The following is a 26,821-nucleotide window of genomic DNA, read 5'->3' as shown; positions in this document are numbered from 1 at the left end:
TAGGAAAAAATGCTCAACATCACTAATCATTAGAGAACTGCAAATCAAAACCACAATGAGATATTATCTCGCCCAGTCGGAATGGCTATTGTTAAAAGGTCAAAAAAATAACATGCTGGCAAACTTGTAGCGAAACGGGAACACGTATACACTGTTGGTGGGAATGTAAATTAGTTTATACATTGTGGAAAGCAGTTTGGCAATTTCTCAGAGAACTAAAGCAGAATTACCAAATGATCCAGCCATCTTCTTACAGGACATACACCCAAAGAAATATAAATTGTTCTGCCATAAAAACACAGGCCTCCATATGTTCATCACAGCACTATTCACAGTAGCAAAGACATGGATGGAGTCAACCTGTTTTCATCAACAGTAGACGTATAAATAAAATGTGGTATATATATACCATGGAATACTTCACAGCCATAAAAAGAATGAGATCACGTCCTTTGCAGGAGCATGGATAAAGCTAAGAGAACTAGCATAGCAACAGAGAACCAAATACCACATCTTCTCACTTATAAGTGGGACCTAAACATTGAGTACTCACGGACACAAGGAAGGAAGCAATAGACATCAGGGCCTACTTGAAAGTAGAGAGGGAGGAGGGTGAGAATGGAAAAACTACCTATCGGGCACTATGCTTATTACCTAAGAAGTGAAATAATCTGTACACCAAACCCCTATGACTTGCAATTTATTATATAGCAAACATGCACATATACCCCGAACCTAAAATAAAATTTTAATAAAGAAATATTTTACAGGAAGTTATCATAAAAAAAATCAGATCATAGATTTTATTCTATGACTGCTACTTTGATCAACAGAGCCAAACAATCAGAGAATATATAGCTACCGTCCATTAATTTTGTAACATAAGTAGCCAAAGCATAACTGTGTCTTAACTACCATATATCACAAACATTTTTATATTAAGGACTCTACCAACACGCTAACATTTTCTGTCGTTTAAAGCTCCAACATGGTTTCTGTAATCCATGTAACAACAGAACATCTGTGATGTTAGGATTTGGTGATTTTAAAAAGCATCCTCCCCTATGCTGATACCTTCACTCATCCTCACCACACTTCCTGCTCTCTGACCCTACCTTTAATGTATGCTCCATCTGCATCTCCTTCTCCTCTCTCTGGGCTTTGGCAGAGGTGACTGACTCTCCCCTATCATCTGCTAAGCCCCAGCACTTCTGTCCATGATAAAGTCCAGTCAATTACCCATGACCTGTCATCATTATTTAATAATTGGCATTTTTCTAGTTTATGTGCCTGCTTTACTGAGATGATTTTTTAAGCGTGTGACTACCCATATTCAAATAACATGGAGTGAGGAGGGATGCATACATGTATTTTCTTCCTTCTTTATTTTTTTAAAGAGTCATACATTTCTTTTTTAAGAACCCTATTAAAGGTTAAATATAAAGTTTGTATGTCTACTTTATCACTTTATATGTAAACATTATATATAAACATAAATATGAAGTTTGTAAGGCTTCAAGAAGCTAACTTTTATGTATATATTTACTTTTTGAAGAGAGTAACTTCCCTAGGCAAATTAAATTACCTGGTACACCACTGTTGGATACCATTAGTCATCTTTCAAAGCACTGAATCTATGGAGCTAGTATCAGTGGAAAAAGTTTGGGCTTTCTACAGCCTTATTCAGCTGATATTCTTTTGGGAGTTTTGATATTTCTGCTTTAACATAGCTGTTGCTTTTCCCTTTCATATTGGAGCCTACTGTAATGTAGGCTGTTAGAGTTCGTAATGTTATCCCTTTCATTCAAGTGTCTCAAACCATTTGAGAGATAGAACTTAAGTCCATGAGAATTGATTCCTGGTTGATTACCATTACTTCCTTTAAGTGTCCCTTTGCCAGACTTGACCTTACTTGACAATCATGACTAGATGCACTAGATCAACCTTCCTTGAACAATTGAATGAGGCCGTGCACCATCTTTATCTTCACTGATTATTTACGTCCCTGCAACCAAAACCAAGCACAAAGCTCAGAGATAGGAGTATTACGATTACTTATTAGTCTTATTACTGAGAACTTAAATTTTTTCAAGGAATGTGATAAGCACTTTCCATGCAACACTTCTTTTACTCCACACATCAATTCTATGAATCCAGAATTATTAATAATAATAGAAAAACTGTGCTGCATCACTGATAATTACCCCAATCCTTTCACTGGTCCAGTTCCCACAACCCCTAATCCACACTAATAAATCCAATGAGTTCTAAAAATCGAAAGCTTTTTATATGTTTAAGCAAACTAATTTGGCAATATCATATGACCTGAACTGTTGAGAGGTTTTCAAAAATCTTTATTTTTCTCACTAAAAAAATTGCTGCAGAAGTATCACTGATTATAAAGCGTTGCCCCAAATCCCACTGTAGTTAATCATTAACATACAGTATTCAAACTACATTACCTTTCACAAATCTGAAAACTTCTGAATTCCAACAGACAACTGGTCATGAGGGTTTGCGATAAGGATTGTAGACCTCTATTTGTAATTTTAGAGTTCGAAGGTGATTTGAAAATAAATTTCCTCATTGTATACATGAGAAAAATGAAGTCTAAGACAGGACTGATGCTAGAGTTCAGGACAAAGTTTGTTTTCACTATATCATGCTGCCCATTTTCTCTACTTATAGGACTGAATCCTGACTTCCCCTAGCTGTAAAATACAGATAACAACAGCACTTATGTCATAGGGTTATTGCGAGTATTAAATAAGATAACGCATAAGCAATGTTTGACATGTAATAGTTCTATGTGTCCCATCAAAAGTATTAGTATCATTAGAGATAATACACTGACTTATTAACCTCTGTAATTTCCTGTGTGCATACTTCCTTGTACGTGATTGATACTCACACTGTGGTGTCCACATTGCCAGTAAGAACATTATGAAAATGCAGGGGAAAAAAATAAATGTTATGGTTTTGACTTTCAAAATAGGCTCTTGATGCCCACACAACAAATTTAAAAGCCCAAACTTTTTGGATTGCAAGGGCCTGGTTCCAAAAGACTTTTAGCAATAAAAACAGAAGGCCAGGGAAAAAGCAAACCACAGGGTTTTTCACTCTACTAATAGATCGAAAAGAGAATAAAGAGATGTCCAGGCCCCTCTGTCTCAAAAAACTAGACAAAAATTACCTGGGCCAAGGAGAGTAAGGGAAAGTTGAAGGGACAAGACCTGAAACAGATCCTAAAAGAGTGTGAGGGCACTGAGATGAGGACACTGAACTCGGAAAGACCGTGTGAACAGAACAGAATCAGCTTAAACAGACTGCCCGTTACCACTTGCACCGTCACCTGGGTCAGAAGCCAGGCAGGGCCCTGCAGGGTTCCACCTGGGAGTGCTGCAGCCCCGCGGTGCCCTGGATCCACATCCTTATTGTCCCTGTCTATTGAATGTTTTCTATTAATAGAGGTGACCATGCATTCAGGTTTGCCCAGGAATGTCCCTGGAATGTAAATCTGTTGCTTACCTGTTTATACCTCTTGTTCCAGCATAATTAATAACACTTCCTCTATTATTTGTTATATATATTTATAGATGATAAAATACATGGTCACTCTACTTATTGACAGCAGCCTGACTTTTCACTGCTGATCATCCCACAGAAGTAGCACTATTTATCTCTTGAGGTTTTTTTTGGCAAGATGTCATCTGAGCTGCTTCAAAGAGGCAGATCATTTTAAATGACGAGCGTGCTTAAAGGATCCCTAACACACAAGCTGAGATCCTTGGCACTCAGGGCTAGTAACACCAAGAAAGACCTGAAAACACACTTGGGTGGCACAGGGCAGTGGTGACTGTATCTGTTGCACATCTCAATTAAAGTACAGATATCAGCATATTTCACTCCCTTCAGGGTTTAGCATCCTCCTGTGCACAGAGTAGATGCTCAATAAAGACTTACGCAATAATTAGTTTGAAGAAACTGTTTCAGTATCAATACTGAGGTAGCTAGGATGAGAAAGAGAAAATAAATCTGTATCATTTTTAAATCTATAAATGCATATTTAAGGTGCAAAGCTGGCATTACTGAACATGCCATTAATGTGTTAAATTTTATAAAGTTTATGTTCTTTTAAATACTCTTCCAACAGTAGGTGGAAAGTTAGCAGAGGAAGGTACTTAGTAGAAAGGAATAGTGATACATCAGTTTTTTTCTTTTTAAGTTTTGCTTTATCAATGTGATATACTCTGTCTAAATTTTAGTCTGCTCCTTCCTCATAGATAAATTAGTATGTATATGCAAAACCTTAGCTTGAAGTTTGGTGAAAAATCACTTTTTTTTTTTTGCTGTGGCTATGCTGGTTCAAAACATGTTCAGAACTCAGCTGCTATGAAGTTTTGTTTGAGAAGAAACTCAGCATGGCCATTAGGTTATGCAAAGCATTTACTGGCTGCTTACTTTCCATTTAAGTTAAAATTTAAGTTGTCTGATGCTTAGTGATTATTACTGCAGTATGGTTTTTAAGAAATTAAAAAATGAACATTTAAAAAATCTAAATTGCCCCATAAAATTTTACATTATTTTTATTATTTTGTTTATATTTTTGTAAATTTAAATAAAAAATAAGAATCATTAGCAATCCTCCATGGCTTGCTAAATTAAACAGATTCATTCAAGGAAGATTAATAACCTTCAATTTAAAGATAACCCTTCCAGTAAAGAAATTAATTTAAAAAACACTAATTAAAATGTTTTAGAAATCAAATTCATTCTGAAAACTTAGCAAAGCCACAGCCAAAATAACTTTTTAAAATAATGAAATGAATGTATGTCAAAAATAATTCTGAGGAAAACAGAAAAAATCACCTTTAGAACACCACAATAACAGTTGTTGTGGACATCCACTGCGGAATGCTACAATAAGTGGCCAAAAACTGAAGAACAAACAGGATATTTACACAGCCTTTCATTATCACTCCCTAAATATTTATTAATCACTGTGGTGGTCATAATGTATATCCATAAATTCTTTGTTACTCCTCCCTCCAGGAAGTGGAGCTTAACTCTCTTACCTTTGGGTGTGGACTGCATTTAGTGATTGCTTCTAACAAACGGAAGATGAAAAAGAAAACTAGTAAACTACAGCAGAGAAACCTAGCAGACACCATCTCAACCAAGTGATCAAAGTTAGCATCACCAGGAATAAGTCATGAGGATGTCATGTACCCCCTGATAGGATGTGATGAAAAGGGCCCTTCACCTCTGTGGTATTCTCCAAAATCCAAAGCCTCAGTCTAATCTTAAGGAAATATCACACAAACCCAAACAGAGAAACATTCTACGAAGTATCTGAACTGTACTCTTAAAAAGTGTCAGGATCATAAAAAAGAAAAAAATGCTGAGAAATGTCATATATTAGAATGAATTAAGGAGACACACTGCTAAGTATAATGTAGATGTATCATCTATTGGATTTTGGAACAGAAAAAGCACATGAGTGAAAAAACTGGTGAAATCCAAGTAAAGACTGTTGTTTAGTTAATAGTATTGTATTATATTGATTTCTTAGATTTGACGAATGTTTGATAAATGGTTATATAAGATATCAACATTAAGGGAAGGTTACATGGAGACTCTGTTGTGTCTTTGCATCTCCCTGTAAATCTAAATTTCAAAATAAGAAGTTTAAAAATATACCTCTGGGCATTAAAACTTAAAAAATAAGATTATTGCTATGAAGAGCAATACATAAATCAAAGTCTATGGCACAAAACCTAAAACTGTTATAAAGATAGGCTGTTTTTAAAAATCCATGGCATATATATATACATACTCTCTGCCCTCAGCCAATCTTTCTAATCCAGCCAAACAATGGAAGCAAGTAAGAAGACACAGACAGGAGGAAGAACCCATTCACAGATAAAATCCTAGATGCAATTATTCAGCGATCACCTGGTAAGACTTTTTGGAAGAAAGTACAACATAATCCCTTCTACTGAGATATAAGAATTAATATGGTCAGAGTATAAGCCTAATTAAATGGATAATATCTTATACCAGCATTCTCTTAGTGAATAATTCTTCCCAACTTCCTCTTCTGTTTAGGAAAGCCAAGGAAAACTTGACTAGAGTTGAAATAATCTCCGACAAGCTAATTTCTTGTTTTTGCACATACTTCTTTGTAAAATACAGATGCCAAATGTGCCCAAAGAAATTCAAGGCCTCCTGAGATTTTTGTTTCTCAACAACAGAATCACTCATGCCATTTATTTTTTATTTATTTGCTTATTTATATTTTTGAGACCCAGTTTTGCGCTGTCACCCAGGCTGGAGTGCAGTGGCGCCATCTCAGTTCACTGCAACCTCTGCCTCCTGGGTTCAAGCGATTCTCCTGCCTGAGCCTCCCGAGTAGCTGAGATTACAGGCACGCGCCATCACGCTTGGCTGATTTTTGTATTTTTAGTAGAGACAGGGTTTCGCCATTTTGGCCAGGCTGCTCTCAAACTCCTGACCTCAAATAATCTGAGCACCCCAGCCTCCCAAAGTGCTGGGATTACAGGCACGAGCCACAGCGCCCAGTCACCATTGTCATTTAACTCGTCCTGAATTTGATTCCTTAAAGACTCATGCAAAGCTAAAGCATTGTGGGAAAATTACTGTAGACCAACAGTTCCTCAGAAGGCATCATCACAAACCTAACAACTTCAAATGATTTTATGTATACTAATACGGGTGATTTCTTTTTCTTACTTTGTATTTTCCCAATTTTCAATAACGTACATGAATTAAATCTATAATTTTAAAAACTCAAAAATATATTTATAATGTACATTGTTCTTGGTTTGAAAATGAATTGCAATATATTCCAATGGGGAACTTTGTGCTGAACTCTCAGGTTCATGACGTGCTTATTGGGAATGTTGTTTCCTCTCTGATGACTCCTGCGGGAACAATAGGATTACGTTTTGTTTTTTTTTAAAAAACAATAACTAGACAGCTTGTTCATATAACTAAAAAGTCATATAATCTCTCCATACTATGCACAGTTCAGGGTGTGTCCACTTTTTTATTTTTCTGTGGCAAAATTCAGTGATTTCATTTACTGTAAAACCCTAATCAATCAACTAAACCTGAAGAAGGCCTCAGGAGTAGATTTCTTGCAGAGTTGTAAAAAATCCTTCAATCAGTGGCTGGCCTCAATTGTTGCTAAACTATTCTTAGTAATTCTTCATGTTACTCTGTTTAGAATTGAATCAAAATGCAATGCAATTAATTTAAAAGGAAAATATGAAGAGAGAAAAGACTTCTGAGCTACCTTCAAAACCAGTTTAATTTTTCTCATGAGCAACAAGGATATTTTAAACATAATGAATGGTTCAACTCTAAAGTCGGCTATACTCTCTCCAACTAAACAATTAAGAATACAGGCATTGATTCTGTATTTATTGACATAAAGGAACTATTGTCAGAGAGGCAAATATGCCCAAGAGAGTTTAATCAGGGCATTATAGATTCTTAGATTGCACAGTATAATCTGATTATGAATAGCAGGTGGTTAATGTACCAGAAGAAGAGTGGATAAGAATAGTCACCTAATAATGGTGTACAAAACAGCTACATGGCTTCATTTTTTATTTTTGTTTTTTACTAAAAAAGTAATAAAATGACTTTGGGGCCAGGTGGTACAGTAAAGGGATGCTTTGATGTACCCCACTAATCCTAATACTCAGAAATTAGTGATAAAATATAAAAATGGGAACAAGACCTAAGGATCGGGAGCTATAAGCACACTGAGCTCCAGTTTTGGGAGGAATCGGTCAGAAACAGGTTCCTGGGGATCAGACCCAAGTCATGCTTTGGAAATCATGTTCTAAAACTCTGACTACTATTTCTGATTGCTTTCTCATCACTTTTTGCTTTTTATTTTATGACAATCATATTCTTGAATTTTTGAATATATTAATTAAAGGTTTTGTGTATGCATGTTTAATTTTGTTACGACTTTTTGGAATTCTCTTTTGTTTTTCCAATTATCACCATTTTCTCCCACTGTGTTTCTATTTGTCTTAGATGTTATTCTTTTATGTTACTTGTTTTCCTCATATACCTGGTTGTTCTTAGCTTGTCTGTTAAGTTCTAAGAATGTAGGACTCTGAGGCTGGTGTGAGTTTCCTCTGGTGTTACATTTCAATAGATTTAAGTAGGTTGGTTTTTCTGTAACTCTCTGGAGTAGGAAATCATACCAGGAGCAGTTTGTACTTGGGTGGGTGTCAACTATTAGATTTCAACTTACAGTGAGTGGGTAGGGAGCCAGGAGGCGAACCTCCCAAATGCCAAATAGGAGGAACTCACTGTGGAGCATTTGCATTCACACTAGATGCCTTAAATTTCTCCCATAAGGTTCTGTTCAACTTTTAAACGAAACGGACCCACAGTTTTTTCAGGAGGGGAAACTCTGGCTACCTATCTTCTACGGAAGGGTTGGAGGAAGGGGAAAGCGGCACATCTGATTTTCTTGGAACTTTTCTGGCTCAGAGCCTCTGAGAAGTTTTAAAAGGGAGTTTGGCTTCTGTTGATCTTTTATAAAATAGATGATTGGAAAGTAATGTATTAAAACAGTATTATGTTTGTTTCCCTCCCAAATGATGGAACGCATCACTTATTTAAGACAAAATGTTACGCTTTCAGTTTTCATAGAAAAACCATTTAAGAAATAATTACCACCTACAGGACGTTTTGAAATCTTTTGCAGAACTGTAGTTTTTCATTATGTCCCTTCAAATCCTTTATATAAAACCCATCCTAAGAACCCAGCTAACTAACTGGTACAAGCTCTAACAATTTACCTAGCTAGTATAATATTACAAGTAAGTGTCCTTGGTCAGAGGACCTGGTGATAGAGTCATATTGGAAATTCAAGCTCACTGTCATTATTAGAAAATAACTGCAAATACTATGTCCTCTGCTGATTGGTTAAATGCATTGTTCTTACCTACGAGACTCTGTCATCTTTAGTACAATTGCTTAGCCTTTCTGTTTCCTCTTGGTATTTCTACCTCAAATAGAAAAATTTGCCCAGAATGTAATAATAATTTTTAAAACTTGGTGTGGGAAACACCTGCACATGATGAAAGACAGCCATGCAATAGAATTGTCAATGATGAAGAAAGCAGCTTCAGATGAAAATTGCATGTTTGCTATGAGACTGAAAGAAAAAAGCAAGCTTGGCTAATGTTCTCACCTCTATATTAAGCAAGAGGAATGCCATCGACTGCACTCAGCACAATCTAGAAAAAACAACTTCCTCTTTCTGAAGCCATTTCCTTTTCATACCTAATATTATCTGTCAGCCACTGGTAGTTCCCTTTACCATGACTGAAGTTGGCATCAAAGCAACCTATGTGGCAAGGGAAAGTTAGAATATGGATGAGTCCTCATGATATGCGACCCCTTTGAAAAGGTCTGTGGACATCCCCCACTCGCTATAATTTCGATACAGTATAGGCAGCATGCTGGCAACCCAGGTTGAGGACATCTAAATATCAACTCCTACTACACCAAAGCAAAGGCAAATTTTCCTTTGTTAATTTCACAGGAAATAGAGGAACCCATCCTCTCTCCTCCAATGACTGATGAAGAGGTAAAGATATTTTCAGAATATCACACTTCAGAAGGCTAAACAAGATACAGTATTTGGAAGGAGTTTGGAATTTAAGTCTCTACCACTTGCCAGCTCGGTCATCTTGAATAAATAACCCAAATTCATTAAACTTCAATTTTTCTCATCTCTAAAATGGGGGTAATGATTTCCTCCTTGTAAAATTATATTGCAAAGATGGTGAGGCTTTATATATTTAAACTATATGGCGCAGAGGTGGATTAACTGGAACTGGCTTAATAGACAACCTGAACATATGTTCAGGACATAAGCAAAATGGGGGCCTCCAAAATGAAAAAAATTAATTAGGTAAAAGTATGTGGTTCTTCAAAAGAAAACGATTAGGCTGGTCGCAGTGGCTCACACCTGTAATCTCAGCACTTTAGGGGGCCAAGGCCGGTGGATCACCTGAGGTCAGGAGTTCGTGACAAAGCTGACTAATATGGTGAAACCCCGTCTCTACTAAAAATACAAAAATTAGCCAGGCGTGGTGGTGGGCGCCTGTAGTCCCAGCTACTCAGGAGGCTGAGGCAAGAGAATCGCTTGAACCTGGGAGGTGGAGATTGCAGTCAGCTGAGATCGCGTCACTGCACTCCAGCCTGGGTGACAGAGCAAGACTCCATCTCAAAAAAAAAAAAAAGAAAACTATTGAACTAGTCATCTTGATATTTTTTTAAAAAGCTTATTTATATTTTATCATACTTTTAAAAAATGCTTTTGGATACTTTGCTGCTACCCATTTTGATTACATATAGGAATGGAGCCATAAACTTCTCAGTGCCTCGTCATTTGAAGGATATTCCTTTACCTCAGGTTTCCTCCTCTCTCTCTAGTTAAATCTGAAAGAGGTACACATATACCCAACCATTTTTTTACATTGGGCATACCCAAACATGTTAACATATTTGTGCCGGTATACTTAGGAGCTAGTTTTTGATTTATAGCAAATGTTCTCTTGAAATAATTTAAGGCCATAAATATCTATGTCAGTTGTGTTGGTTTATTTTTTACCTGTGTCCTTTCAGCCTACATTTTTCTATATTGTTCTATGTATTATCAAGTTCACAGACCCTGGGGACTAATGGGCTTTTCTGGCATGTTGTTTGAAAAAAAAAAAAAAACTATTCAAAATAGGTAGAAAATTAATTACAAATGCATAGGTGGTAAATTTTTAAAATATAATGAGACTCACAGGTTTTCCACTATTTGATATTCTCTTTACAGAGTGAAACTGATGTACAGCAAAGCACACCAGGTACGTGCTCATAGGGACAGACTTTTCAAAAGTTGTTCGATTCCATTTATCATCCACTGACTCTTCTTTCTATTGAAAAGAAAAGATAAACTTTTAGCTATCAAAATATCAATCATATATACGCAAGACAAACAAACGATTGCCCCAAACCTTGCTTTCTAGTCAGAAGTCCTTTGTCAAAGCTTAGCGGTCTAATTGTTTGTGGTCCTGTGGAAAAGACTATAGGAAAATTTACTATGTTTTTAGAACTGTTAAAGACTGACTGAATTACACACTATATTAGGTTTTTCAGGGAGAAATAAAATGTTGACTGGACTATCAGTGGAATAGGAGTTTATCTGTCTACACTAAACATATCATGCTGACCATAATATTTGAGAGTACCGCAATCTCCTAATGAAAAACAGGCTCATGCTCAGGTATTTGCTGATTCGACCGTGCAGGAGGGCAATTGCCGTACCCAGTGTAGTGGAACATTGGCTTCTCTTTTCCATCTTTGATTGTCTACTTCAAAGACCAAAGGTATTGTCACCGAAGTCAGTGCCTCGGTCTCCATGGACAGAGAGAAGGATTCTATTGCTTGACACAACTATTGACCTATCTGGCTTGTTTTGTCCATGCCAGCTCTGCTGTCCTCACTGTCGATCACCAATCCTAACACTTCAACCATGAAAACTTGCCCAACTCCTGCTTCCATTATTAAACATTTCTACATCTCCTGCAGCCACTCTATTGGGGATGGTTTAAAAAGAGATTAAGTGAGGGAGGCTGGACTAGAATGGGTGCCGCTGACACTTCAAGCATGTGTGTGCATGCCCTTGTATAATTGTGGTGGAGCTCCAGGCCACATTACTCTACCATAAAAACCTAGTAGTGTTAGTTTTGATCTCCTAAGAACCCAGATATTCTCCTTCTTCCAGGACTACTATTTGGATCTAGTAGAAGGTAAAGTGTAACTCTGCACAGTGAAAAGGGCATAAGGGAAGATCTTAAGCAGAAGTTGGTGAATTTGCCATTTTCCCCCCCAACTTCATCTAGATTGGTGTGTCATACTTTAAGTTTATCCTTTCCTCTTTCTTCTCCAATCAAACCTTAGAAGAAAACAAATTGGTAATTAATTCTCACTGAGGCATGGATGGCTGCTAAGAGTACATTTTAATCCTCTTAAGTGTTTATTTGCTTCATTTTGTTGTTGCTTTCTCAAGGAATATTTTATCATTTAAAAAGATGAATTTTAAGATAATATTTAAAATAGTGGATCAAAAAGATGGGAGACATAATTTGGGGCCAGTGTCCTTCTGATTATTATACCTAAAGATGAGCCTGACCCTTTTACATGTCAAATGTATAACGTATGTAAACCTCAACTTTGAGGTAATGAAACTCTAGGTAACAATATTATCCATTATGGGGATAGATGCAATTAACAGAGAAAAGTGTTTTATGTTAATGAATAATTTATGCAGGCAGAAATTATCAGCCTTTTAAAAATTTTTTCTCTTTTTTCTTTTTTTAATTTTATTTATTTATTTATTTATTTATTTATTTATTTATTTATTAATTATACTTTAAGTTCTGGGATACATGTGCGGAACATGCAGGTTTGTTACATAGGTATACGCGTGCCATGTGGTTTGCTGCATCCATCAACCCATCACCTACATTAGGTATTTCTCCCAGTGCTATCGCTCCCCTAGACCCCGACTGCTTGACAGGACTTGGTGTTGACGTTCCCCTCCCTGTGTCCATGTGTTCTTATTGTTCAACTCCCATTTATGAATGAGACCATGCGGTGTTTGGTTTTCTGTTCCTGCATTAGTTTGCTGAGAATAATGGTTTCCAGTTTCATCCATGTCCTTGCAAAGGACATGAACTCATCTTTCTTTATAGCCTGTTTTTTTTCTCCAGACATTTAACAAGCACTTCCCATTCACCAAAAGAGTCTATGGGCAAAGTGTTCCCTGGAGCTTGCTTCCACAACCCAGTGTTTAAGTGATGATTTTTTTTTTATAGTAGCTTTATCTTTTTTTTTTTTTGTAACAAAACCAAAACTGGGTTTATATTCACCTGAAAACTAAATAGTGAGTAGCCCTCAAATATTTTCAAGTCTGTAATTCCATTAGCTTGCCATTACTGCAATTTGTCACGACTCAGGGATGCTGGCAGCTAAGCAGAGCCCAAGCAGATGTATGTGTCTACGGCATTGTCTCTTGCATAGAAACACCAGTGTGCCTTTCTTACCGGACTGTGATATCTTACAGACTTCTAGGACTCAAAGAAAAAGATTGCCAAAACGTATTTCACTCGGCTAAATAAACTATTAGCGCACATTTAGTTTTAGAATTCAATAGGTTCTCTTTCACAGAAAATCAGGTAATTGGCCTAATGTTGTCAATAGACTCTCTGCATAAACAAAACATTTAAAAAATACTTACCGCCACTGGCATATTTGAAAGTGCTTCATATTCTTTGGGATGGGTGATAGATATTGTGTAAGTTGCCTTTTTGTTGGGCTCATCAAAACAAGGAAACGATTTCCTGGCATCTGTCGGTTCATGATCGGTGGCCGCTATGCTCCTTCGAAAGAAACACACAAACAAAATGCATGCTGCTTCTTCTGACAACCCCTATGTCTCTATTCCTGGAGGAAAAAAAAATCATCTATGCAATTATAACTATTACATTTTCAAAAATGAGGTTCCATCTAGAAGACTATGAAATACTTGTCAAAAGTTTTCCTGGAATTTTTAGGTTAACAAATTTTTTAAAAATTCTGAGACAGATTGCTTCAGATATTTCATTCACATATTTATTTGTCAAAAACCACAGTTACTTCTGCATCAACCTAACAGCTATTTTGGTACCATAACTAAAAATCTGTGGAGGAGCAAAAATAAATCCAATTATGAGCTAGTACTCTCTCCACTCCAAACCCATTGAGCAATAAGTAGATAAACAGAGAGCCAAACTTAAAAGCTTGTGTCTAACTGCCCTTATGGGAAGTGAACAGCTGTCTTCTGTCACAGAGTGGAGTTTATTACGGAGTCCCCAATCCCTGCCCCTAATGGCACATTCTTTGTTATTTGTGTTACATCAGGGACAAAACCCCCAGTTTCATTTCCATGTAAAGGCAGTGCTGAGTAATCTCCTAGGTGAAGTAACCTTTGTCCCAGATTAAAGCTCACTCTTAAAAAGAGACAGCAGCAGTTTTTTTATGGCTCTAACTAGGCATATGCTTATGTAAACTAAAATGTTAATGTTTACTGTTTTCATAATTTCAAGGTGAAAATATTATTTTGAGTAATTGCTCAAAAAATCAATAAGCATACACTTCTTACATGTAAACATATTACAGTAAGAGAATATTGTATATTTGCTTATTAGAAAATCAAGCAAAGTAAAAAGTATAAAAGTAAAGAAATGGTAATTTCTATTCATTAATAATATGTATACGGAAAAATGTTGTCGTTCAGGATTCTCAAAACTAAGAAAGACATACCATAAAGAATATCAGGCTAAATTATTACATTATCCATTCATCCAAGAAATATTAATTGAGTTCCTTCCACACACACACATGCACACACAAGCACCTATGCATGCATGCACACATTTGCAGACATTTTTCTGGCTGCTGTATGAAACCGCCTTTGCAAAATTATAACAGAGGAAATTATGACAGTGAAAAACGTCAGCCCTAACCGACTCCATCTTGCTTTTAACCTTTAAGCTGTATTTGTTCATTCCTGAGCGCAGGCCAAACTAATTTTGGGAAGGAATTCAGTTCATGGTTTGACTCTGAAACCAAATTGATAATAGCCCTTTCCTGAAAAGACCTCCTTCTTCCCTGGGGACCAGTCTGCCTTTGCAGGACTAACAAATTAGCTACAAGATTAGAAATTACAGTTTAAGGGTCATGCAGCCTCTGGCTGCAAGAGTCACAACCTCCTCAAATTCCTCATGGGGATAACATTACTACTGTAAAACCTAAAATTAGTGCTTGAGATATTTTGCAGACTCTGTCCTTGATGGATCAGCTGACACCACCCAGACCAGTAATCTGGCTCAACCAGTTCTGCCATCCCACCCAGGAACAGAAAACAGCAAGAAAAACTCACTTCGACCCTCTATGATTCCATCTCCAACTTGACCAATCAGCACTCCCCACTTCCCAAGCCCCTACCCGCCAAATTATCTTAAAAACTCTGATCCCCAAATGCTCAGGGAGACAAAGTTGAGTAACAACAAAATTCCGGTGTCCTGCACAGCCGGCTCTGTATGAATTACTCTTTCTCCGTTTCAATTCCCCCTATCTTGATAAATCGACTCTGTCTAGGCAGTGGGCACGGTGAACCGACTGGGTGGTTACATGTATAGATAAGATTCCAGATGGCTTACAGAGTGTTAGACAAGAGATACACAAATAAATAAATAATTTAGGAGAGTGATGATAGCTATATAGAAAATAAAACACTGAAAGAGACAAAGAATGACTAGGAAAAGTGGTAAGCAACAACATTAGATAGAGTAGCCACAATCTCTTGGTTTGCCAAGATCTAAATAATAAGAAAAAGCCAGGCAAGTGGAGATTCAGGGAAATATGTTCGAGTAGAAGGAACCATTAGTGCAAAGTTCCTAAGATGAAAAAGAACCTGATGTGGTTGAAGAATTGAAAGGTGTCCCCTGTGGCTAAAGAACACTGATCCAGACGGACTGGAGCCAGAGATAAGTTGGACATGAGGTCAGCAGAGGCCAGATCAGGAAAATATCAGAGATCATGAGAAGAGCATGAGAATTATTTTGCATTATAAGAATTATAAGAGCATTACTTTGATTCAAGGATTTATTACAGTCAAGGATTTGACTGCCTTTGGCCAAATATAAGAGTATTGGAATATCAAAATAAACAATAGGATTATAACTCATTGAATAAATTAACAATCTCTGAATTTTTACTCTGATTTTTTAAAATGAATAAATAAATGGGTGACAAGGGAAATTTCTTCCTTCCAGTAGATTGTCTACTAATGATATTTGAAGGAAAATTTGATTTTAAAAAAATCATCAGTGGGTGCCAAAACAAGGGGGTGAAAGTTTGGGGAGGAAGGGATATTTGCAAGGTTTCAAAAAAACACCCTGAAAGTTACCTAAAGAGAAACATTGTAACTTTACAATGGAGACATTTGTTGGACACCACCTTAAGCAAGCTATCAGAGGAAGCATCACTAGTAAGAGTTCAAACAAGCACCATGTGTCTCTAATGTGATTTCCTGAGAGACACATCACTTTTGTAATAGTCCTGACAAAGAAAAGAAAAAAAAAAAAAAGCTTAACTTGCATTTTTAAATCATGAGGAAAATCAGACAAGCTAAAACTGAGGGACATTCACAAAATAGCTGGCCTGCATTCTTCAAAAATATTAACTTTAGAAAGACAAAGAAGGACTAAGGGACTTATTTTAGTTTAAAGGAGTCTAAAAGGGCATGACACTAAATGCAATGCACCATTCCAGACTGGGTACTGGACTGGGAAAAAAATCATTTAAAAAGACATCGTTAGGTTAGTTGATAAAATTTTATTACAGACTGTGAATTAGATAATTGTATCAATGTTAAATTTCTTGATTTTGACGACTGCACTATGCTTATTTTAGAGAATGCCCCTGTACTTAAGAAATATGCTCTGATGTTAAGGGATAAAGGGAGAGGATGTTTCCACGTGCTCTGGAAAGGAAGGGGAAGGGTTACGGGCTAAAATGTAAACAATTGGTGAATCTAGGTTAAGTATTTCTAGGAATTCCTAGTACCATTCTTATAACTTTTCCTATGAGTTTGAAATTATGTCACAATAAAGTTACCCAAGAAAAGCCTCAGTTAAGAATTCATTCTGCAAAAGAATAATCATTGATTAGTTTTGTGACATTAACAGTTTAGTCAATTGAAGTTTCTAAACACCTTGCAGATTGTAGTTAATTGCAAATATATCAGACTCTAAAAAAGCCTGTACACTTTCCCAGAATATGAAAGTTTTATAGTAAGATCCACCAAGCTCCAACCCCATGTTTAGTCAGCTGCCTTTTTCTTCTGAATTCTTCTGGCTTCTGATGTCTTCCAGAGGCAGAGGAAAAGGAAAAGTCACTCCTTGCAAGAATGTCTCCGCTGAGTCACACCTCAGAAATAGGCCAGCTAACTAATGTGAGAAAATGAGTGTGTGTGAGTGTGCGCGCGTGCATGCGTGCACCACACACATCTTCGTGTGTGGGAGGTGAGAGGAACGAAGGAGTGGAATTACATTTTCCTAAGCTATAGCCATGGGGTATGTTTTCAAATACTCTATTTAACTCTTGGCTGGATGCTAGAATATGAATATATACATATATATATATATATATACACATACACACACACACACACATATATATTCCTAAGAATCCAGGAAAGAAAATAATTTTCAATCCTTTTCTTACCTTCTCTTTTTAAAAGATATTCTGCTTGATTGTAGGCAAAAACTACCTTTCTAAACTAGCGTATTCCTGAGCTTGCCAACGGACATGGAACAGAAGAGTGTGGGAGATTTCTCTGTGCAGTGTGTTTGGTCCAGTTCAGTGGTCCTCTCAGCAAATGTCAATCACAGCAAGTCTAACTCAATCACAGTGACCCAGATATAGATACAGTGACATTCATCAACCAGAAGAGCTATATAATGTTTATTTTTTTTCTTTTTTAAGTTCAGAGCCAATATGATTTTACGGGGAAAACCCTTTTCTAAGAGCAAACATTCTTACATTCTAATCCACTTCAGCTACTTAAGTGGGCTCTTGACCAAGTCACAAAACCCCAGACTTTTAGTGTCCTCATCTGTAAAACCTGGTCACCAGAACACATATGGCCTCTTCATAGCATTATGGGGAAGTGGGGTAGATTACATGTAGTAATACATTTGAAACTCCCTTAAAATTTACATAATGCGGTTAGGATATACCTCATTCTACATCTTATAAATCTAGAATATAAGAATCTACTTCTTATAAATCTAGAATGCTAACTGTGACCTAGCACTTTCACAATCTGAAATATTTCAGATTCTTTCATTTGACTGTAATATATACTGGAACAAAATTACTTGGTGTATATACACTATATGCAATATAAGCATTTTTAAAATGGTAACCTGTTCTTTTTCTCATGAACTTCAGAATAACTCATAAGCTCCTTTTTATATATCCTAAATTCCATCAGTCGGCCCTAAACTTTTCTAAGTGTATGCAAAGTTGAAAACAAGGAATAAGAGATAACAATACAAAACAATTCTAGATCACAACTTATTTGGGAAGGTTTTATTCAGTAATTAAAATCAGATGACTTGTGTTGCAAATTAAGAGAAAAAGGCTGACTAATAGCACAATATGTTCAGGAGTGACTTGTGGGTATGTCCTGAATAATTATCACGCCAGGCAAATGTGTTGGAGTAAACCACCTTCCCACAGGGGCCCCCCATGCCACATTAATAGGTCACTTACTAGACCTAGAACAATAAAATGATAGTCTATGCAATTTAGTCATTTCCAAAAGGTAAGAGCATTTCTCTGGCATCTCTGAGTGGATCAGATCAAGGTGACTTTAGAGAAAACTGAGGGAGAAGGGACGATAGAACAAACTATGGCTTGGATCACTCTGAATCGATTCTAAAAACAAAAACCAAGAAAGGTACCTAATTATCTCATAAATCATCTGGTATGCTGCTTCCAGGGAAGACTCTCCAGCTGTGTTGAGCAATTTTATAGCTGAACCAGCAAAATAAACAGCAAGTTTTGGGTGAAATTCTTAAACACAGAGCTTCTCATTCAGAACAGGTAGTCACAATTGCTAGAAGTCTATATAGACTAAATAAAGGGTTCCAGAATTATGGACAGGAGCAGACTGGTGAAAAACAACCCCCCTCTAGGTTGTTCAGACTTCTGTGTATTTTTATGGTGGTTTGAATTATCCAGTTAGTTATTTAACTTTATTTTCCAATTGCTTTTTTTCTATATAGAAGATATTCAAGGTCAAGTAAAATTGCTTTTTGTTTTCTTGCTTCTAAAATAAAATAAGTTTACTTAGCCTCCTGCAACAAGTAAACAAGACCAAAAAGAAAATATATTCTTTGTTTGTTTGTTTGTTTTTGAGATGGAGTCTCACTCTGTCACCCAGGCTAGCGTGCAGTGGCGCAATCTTGACTCACTGCAACCTCTGCCTCCTGGGTTCCAGCAATTCTCCTACCTCAGCCTCCAGAGTAGCTAGGATTACAGGCATGTGCCACTACCCCTCACTAATTTTTGTATTTTAAGTAGAGACGGGGTTTCTCCATGTTAGCCAGGCTGGTCTCAAACTCCTGACCTCAGGTGATCCGCCCACCTTAGCCTCCGAAAGGGCTGGGATTACAGGCATGAGCCACCTTGCCCAACCAAAAATCTATTCTTATTGACATGCTTATTGACAATGGGATAATAGCTCAGCATACCAATCTAAGAATATAATCAACAAACTGACATACAATAAAAATTTCAAGGTCAAAACTACATGTGCTTGAGTATACGTACACATCCATGCACGTAAGAATACATTACACACACACACTTAATGATAATTATCTCACCGATGTTTCCACTCAACTCCTAAATCTTTATTACAAGCTCTAACTTTGTGCTTCAGACTTACATATGCAAGTGCTTACTAGTCATCTCTTCCTAGATGTCTGACAAGCCATCAACACATCTGACACTGAACTTACGACCTTCCCTTCTAACGTGGCTATTTCCCACCTATGTCCAATATCAACTGAGGTGAAGGCTAGCTGGGGTATCCTAGACCCATAACTTTAACTCACCCTGTCTTGTAGTCAATCAATCTGCAAATCTTGACTACTTTACCTCCAAACTATTTTCTCCATTGTGCCCTCTCTTCTCTATCCTGAAATCACTTTTCCTATCTGATTCTTATCTTCTCTTTCCTGGATTGCTCCAATATCTTTTATATATCCAAGTGTATAGTTCAGTTAACTCTTTCTTTCACCATCCATATCCAAAAAGTCACCAGGTAATTTCTCCTTCGTAATGCCCATCATGGCTATTTTTCCTTTTCCTCCATATGGGTTTTCCTCAGTGATGTCTAGCTAGCCTCTTCATATAAACTTCCCCTACAAACTAATTTTCTTGTCCCCACTATGCTTTCCTGACTTGGTGCCTTTCCTTTATGCCTGCTTTTACTTTCTCACTGGTCTCTGCTGCTGAACTCCCACCATAACATCAAAATTCAGCTTAAATCCTACTAGTGCTACAAAGAACACCTTGGAAGCCCAAACTAGAAATGATCTCTTTAAAATTCTGGTTGTACTTCCTGTCAATTCCACTGTTTCTCTGCCTTTAAACTATGGAATTTACATTCCTAAGTACAAATACACACACACACACACACACACACACACACATATAAACTCTTCCTTTCCACAGGGTAGGGAGAAAAGGAACCAAGGGAAAGTTTTTACCTAAGTGGGAATGTAGAGATATCCTTGGTGGAAGTTGGGCTCGTTTATGGGAAAGGAGCTGTGGTAATGCAATGTGTCCCAGCATTTGCCAGAGGATACTAGTCATGTGAGAGCTTATATAAAAATATTTCCATATATTCCATTTAACAATATTTGAGTGCTCACTGTGTGCCAAACAGTAAATGAGAGACATATATCCCTACTCTTAAGAACCCCACAGAAGAATCTATAGCCACAGATAGTTGGGAAATTACATAGAGGACATTATCATATAAAAATCTCTGAAAACCATAATCCCAGCTACTCAGAAAGGTGAGGTGGGAGGATCACTTGAACTCATGAACTCATGAGTTCAAGCCAGAAGATCTACTCCAGCCTGGACCTCATCTCTTTAAAAAAAAAAAAAAAAAAAAAAAAAAGTCTCTGAAAAGTTCCATAATTAAAAAACAAAATCCAAAACAGATCATTGTGTATTTAGTATTATTGCACAAACTGATTTAGCCACAGAATCTCTCCCCTGCTATTTTTCTGGTAATATCCACTGAGATCCCCATGCAACTAGAATTCTGCAGTCCATACTTTGGGAAATGCTAAGTAAGCATAATTCAAATGCTTACAAGGAAAAGCCAAATCTTGGAGGGAAGAAAATATATACTTTGGAGTTTGGGTGGAGGGAAACTCTTTTAGGGAAGGGAACAGCTGGAAATCCTACATAACACGGTGAGAAAATGGGAAGAAGGAGGGTGTGGTCAGAGGAACATTCCAAAGGTTCCAATCCTTCCAAGTGAATTTCCTCAGACCCTAAAGAATAGACTAGAGAGTAGGAAGAGGTAGATCAATAAAGGAAAAGTGACTGGATGTTTCTCAAACTTTCTCCTTCCACGCCCCACTAAAACTCTGTTCCCTGAAAGACAATGTGGAATTAATTCTAAATTGTGCCCCCTTTCTTCCCCATGTCTCAATCTTGAGAGAAAGCATCTTGGGTAGCTGTGAAGTTTGTGAAGCTCAAAGTCCTGATTGTATTTGCAGAAATTAAGTAATTTTGGTGACTGCTGAGTGCAATCCTGTTTAGTTTGCAATGTGGTTGTCACATTAATATCCCTAACTGCTAATACTCAATCCTGGAGCTACATTTTACGTTAAGGTCAGAAAATATAATTTTTGACTCCGTACTTCACATGTATTACTATGATGATGTTTAAAATGATACAAATGTCACATATGATGAAACTCACTCTATAGTATGAAAGAAAGGCTCTGCCCCCTGTGGACTCCCTCTGGCGGCCCTTATATGGAGCCTGTGGATGAGAACTCCTAGAGGCTGCATTGCCAAAATATTACTCACAGGCTTGAAAAAAAAAAGCATGATGCACTTTTCTCATATGCTTGAAATATTTCAGACAAGGAAAACAAAAAGTATTCCATTTAGCCTAAATGAGGTTATTGAGCTGACGCCAGATCTGTTCCAAAACCATGTGTGTGCAGTACAGAACTGGCAGCATCTTTTGTAATGTGAGAGCTTCAACTGCTCCCAATGAAACACACAAACTTGGGAACACCAGTCCTCAGAGAGAACTGAACTGAGCATCAGCCTTCCTCACCGATCTCGCCGTCATTTCACATTCTCCAATCAAAGTTAAGTCAACTGAGCTTCAGAAGGGCAGCTCTCTGGTATACATTTTATGGCAAAATTAACTGGTACTGTAAATTAACTCAAAGAGTGAGAGTATTTGTGTATATAATGCTTTTTTAGACTTATAAAGTACATAATACAAACATTAATGGAAACTACGTAGTTCCCATTTTTGGCCTTCCTAATATGTGTAAAATTTTATTTCATTTATTTTATAAATATTTTGATGGTTTTACTCAGATAAAATTTCTCTTGTCTTTATGATCTAAGAAGCAGTTTTAAAGTTTTAGCAATAATATTTAAAAAATCTTGACTCGCTTTCACTTTAATGAATTTTTAGAATCTCTTTAAGGCGGATATTCTTCAGAATATTGCCCTTCCTTCGACCATTGGCAAACACTTTTAAAAAATCATTGTATTATTAATAAGGCTCAGAGAAATAGGCGCTTTCATACATTGTAGGTGGAAATGGAGTTTGGGACATATTTTTTGGAAGTCAGTTTGGAGACACACACACATGCATACACATATTCATGCATATATATGTTATATATGTATATGCATGTACACATACATACCCAGACATACACGTGTTTATACACAGGTAGTATTGGCCCATCTTCTAGGAATTTTCTTAAAGAAATATTAGAAAATATTCATAAATAGTTACTTACAAGGATAGTCAATATAAGTATGTGCCTTCCTCTAGATCCTTATAGGTGAAAAAATAGGAGCAATTTAAATACCCACATTTAACGGAAAAGTGAATCAACTACATTGTATTCATACAATGGCCTACAATGTATCCATCAAATCGTTTGTGGAAGAACACCAAATGACCGTATTAAAGCACTGATGCTATATTGAAAAAGCATGTTACACAATACTATGTATAATAATTATGCCACAGCTATCTATGTCCAGAAAAGTACTAAAAGAGTCTCTGCCTAAATGTTAACAATGGCTATACTTGGGTAAAGAATTTATGGATGAATTTATTTTTTCTTATAATTATTCTCTGTTTTCTGAGTTTTCTTCAATAAATGTATATTATTTATGTTATCAATAAACAAAGTAACTATTACAATATCTTGGTATATTTGTACACTTTGACCCAGCAATTCTATTTTTAGGACTATATCCTAAGGAAATAAACAGATGCACATACAAAGAGGTATTTAGAACTATGTTCTTTGGTGATTTGTTTATAATAATAAAATAGTAGAAACAACTCAAATGCTCAACAATAGAATTTGTTTTAAAAAATTACGATGAATTCAAGCAATGGAATATTTCACATCTTTAAAATCAGATTCTTAACTGTGTGCAGTGGCTCGTGCCTATAATCCCAGCACTTTGAGAAGTAGATGCAGGAGGATTGCTGGAGCCCAGGAGTTCAAGACCAGCCTGGGCAACATAGCAAGACCATGTCTCAATAAAAAACAAAAAACAGATTCTTGAAAACATGTAAGAACAAGGGGAACTTCCCAAGACATTAAGTAAAAAAGGCATATAGATAGATATAATGCAATTAAATGTTTGATTGCCTAGAAAAACGTTAGAATATACATTAATATGCTAGCAAGGATTACCACTGGGCAGTGAAATTACTTACAGATTCTTTTGATTATCCTTTTTGATAATTTTTATGCTTTCAATGATGTAATTTTTATGAACATAAAAAAATGTAAATGGTAAGAGTGTTTTATTGCTAGCAATATTAAGATACAGGATCTATATAGGCATTGACCCCTCCAGATATTTTCTTCAAACCATCACTTCTACTCAATTTATCAGTTTACCACACAGGAATATAGGAATATTTAAATGTTTTGTTTTAGTCCATGAGTCTGTCTGACAAACTACAGAAAGAATTTTGACCAAAAATTTTGCTTGCTCTGTAAGATGCTTAAAACAACAGGAAAAAGGAATATTTGTGGGTGGACTGGCCCAAGACTCACATCTCTAAACTGTGACACAAATTTTTCCTAATCATTTACCTCTTCAGAATCTAAGCCAGCAAAGCAGTCCGGAGACAACACAAGGTGTAGTGTAGCCTTCCTCCCTGATGCAAGGGCTACATCCACAGTGTGAAGGAAGATTTTTGGAGTTCAATGAGAGAGTTTATGCCTTTAATATAGCTCTGGTAGTAGCCACCGATAGATACAAAGGCTAAATAGGTGGGTAAGTAGAATAAATATCTATCTACCTAGATAGATATTTGTATACAAATATTTGTATGTATTTAACTATTTAATATATCTTTTATGTTGTAAAATACTTAGCATTACGTTTGCATATTGCATGATGAGCAATAAGCCCCAAAATTTATCTATGCCACTGATATGTGGACTCAGTGGGTATTTCCTGAAAGCCTATGTACAAAGCATGGTTCTGGCCATAGGAGACAAAAAAAAAACAGTCATTTCTTCCTTTCCAGATGAAGACACAAAGACAATTCTGTGGATCACATGTGATTTTTCAATGTCTCTCTTCTCCAAAAAAGAGACATTAGACAAAAAAAAAAAAAAATGGACAAAATAATAACTGAAATTTACTGATGTTTCACGTAAATTTAGTGTAATACCACTTTAAAAGTTCACATACATTGCTATATATATATTCCTACATAGCCTGGGAATATCACTAGTGAAATTTACCAAAGGCAGTTTTTACACCTGAGATAATGTACGGAAATCTTCAAGATAGGGTGCAGTATATTATTATTTCTCCTGATGGAATAAAAGACTTACACTGACTTTTGACTCCACAAAGCTCGTCCACTACTTTCAAGTTTTATGACAGGGTTTGGAAACACAACAGGGCAACAATTTTGGCTTCCCAGATGGACAGCCAGAATTGAAACCAAGAGCCGATCAAGATCAGACCAACATAATAATTAAAAGTGGAGAGTGAAAAGGAAAGGAAAAGAAACGGAAAGCAGATATGTGAGCTTAAGGGAGGTAAAACAAAAATTAATATTTACTTGACTTGTCCGTTCTCCGTGTAGGTGGTTCTGTAAAACCCCACGAGGGAGCCGTTCAGCCAGCCGGCGAACTCCATGGTCAGGAGATAGAGGCTATCTCCACTGCTGGGGGTAAGCTCTTCCTCCGCCTCGACCACCACGTACTCCTGCTTTTTGTACTCGAAACATCTCCGGACTTGCACCTGGTCCCCCGAGGGCCTCTTCAGCTCGGGGAGCCGGGTGATCCTGGTCTCCCGGAGGTGCAGCCACAGGTACCGGGTGGGCGCGCTCAGATTGATGGAGATGCTCACGGTGCCCGTGTAGGTGTCCTCCTCCAACAGGGGCTTCACGTGCAGGTCGTAGTGGACCGGGTTGACGAAGTCCGGCAGTCGAAAGTTTTTCCACTGTCCGCTCTCATCCTCACTGACCGGGCAGATGTCCTGGTCCTGGGCAGGAGGACCTGAGGGGCTGGCCGTGGAAGAAGGCAGGTGGGAAGGAGCCGGCGCAGTGCCCGGCCCACCATCCCCGCTGGAGTCACACGATCTGGTCAAGCCCACAGCAAGTCCCACTATTAATCCTACACCCACCACCACCGCACAGAGAATGGCCACGTGTTTCGTTTGAATGCAGTATCTCTTAGAGCCCTCTCTCTCCGCAAAGTTCATTTTTGCTTCCGAAGTCAAGTGTTACACATAAAAAGATGTTAAATTTAACTAACTAACGTCAGCAGACTTCCTTTTTAAATTGGAAGGAATCCCCTGATTTGGCAGCCTGTTTTCGCTTTTCCCACACCTCTCTCTCTGGCTTCTTGCGCCTTTTCCTCTCCCTTTTCACGTTCCCACCAGCCACTCAGGATGAATGCGGAAACAAGGAGGGTGGAATGAGGACTCCGTAAGAGGAGCCAAGTGGGAGGAAGAGGGCTGGAGAGAAGACTGTCAGAGCTCCCCTTATAAACGACGCATCTCCACCCCTACCCCTCCTGCACTGCAGCGAGTTAAATATAAAACAGGGCTTCGCTTATCAGCCAACGGGAGGATAAGCCCTTGCCAAAGCTCCGTCAGCAGCTTTCAGGGAGGAAGCGTTTGGGAGAGGTGTGCTTACGATAGAAAATCTCAACCTTTGCCACTCAGCCTGGGGCTTCTTCCTGTTGTGTTCACAATCTCTCCTTCCTAACTAAAGGGCTTCTTGAATTTCAGCTATTTTATCAGATAGCTTGCCAAAGAAACTAAATGTTTTCTTTTATTTTTTCCCCCTCATATTATGTAAACATTCAAAATCTGTCCTTTGGAGAAGTCATATCCTGGAATTGGGTGCTCAGGGTGATTCAAGGACCACCTAGGTACTCAGTAAATATTTGTGGAATTAGATTAGGAAAGCATAGCCAGGTAACGCTAAATCAGTTCAGCTGGTGCTGGATGAATGCGAGAGGGGGATCCCAAAGAAATAAGCCAAAGCAGTAGTGGAGCTGGAAAGCTTAAGAAGAAGAGAGAGAGAGCAAGAGGGGGAGAAGTCTGAAAGGACAGAGGGACAAGGAAGAAGCCCTGCTTGTCTCCGCAGTGTGCCTCCAAGTGAGATTGACTTCCTTAGACTTTGATGAGGTAGGGCACGTTTAAAGTAGATTCCAGATGTGAAAATTAACCTGTTGGTAAATCCATCATCCATGCAAATCTATCATTTTGTTTCTGAATGACAAGATCAGAAAGAAAAATTGCAATGAACTTCATATTTACTGACAGCTTAGCTATGGACTGACATTTAGAGAGGGTGTTATTGCTCAAGGTC

General features: G+C 37.4%; 1 protein-coding gene across 1 annotated transcript in view; it reads right to left on the bottom strand.

Annotated features, from left to right (window-relative positions):
• The window catches only part of ENPEP (glutamyl aminopeptidase (aminopeptidase A)), an 81,910-nt gene extending 55,864 nt beyond the window's left edge, over positions 1 to 26,046 (bottom strand). Inside the window, exons 1-3 of the mRNA XM_011945769.1 lie at positions 25,061 to 26,046; positions 13,352 to 13,493; positions 10,854 to 10,985 (exon numbers count right to left, since the gene is read on the bottom strand). Of these exons, the coding sequence (XP_011801159.1) occupies positions 10,854 to 10,985; positions 13,352 to 13,493; positions 25,061 to 25,704 (918 nt within the window). The 5' untranslated portion in view covers positions 25,705 to 26,046. The remainder of the gene's footprint in view (positions 1 to 10,853; positions 10,986 to 13,351; positions 13,494 to 25,060) is intronic.
• Between the last annotated feature and the right edge of the window lie 775 nt (positions 26,047 to 26,821).

Source organism: Colobus angolensis, unplaced genomic scaffold, assembly GCF_000951035.1.
Source record: "Colobus angolensis palliatus isolate OR3802 unplaced genomic scaffold, Cang.pa_1.0 Scaffold244, whole genome shotgun sequence".
In the NCBI taxonomy this organism is placed as follows: Eukaryota; Metazoa; Chordata; class Mammalia; order Primates; family Cercopithecidae; genus Colobus; species Colobus angolensis.
The sequence above is the reverse complement of the archived record's forward strand: the minus strand, read 5'-3'. Positions and strand labels throughout refer to the sequence as shown.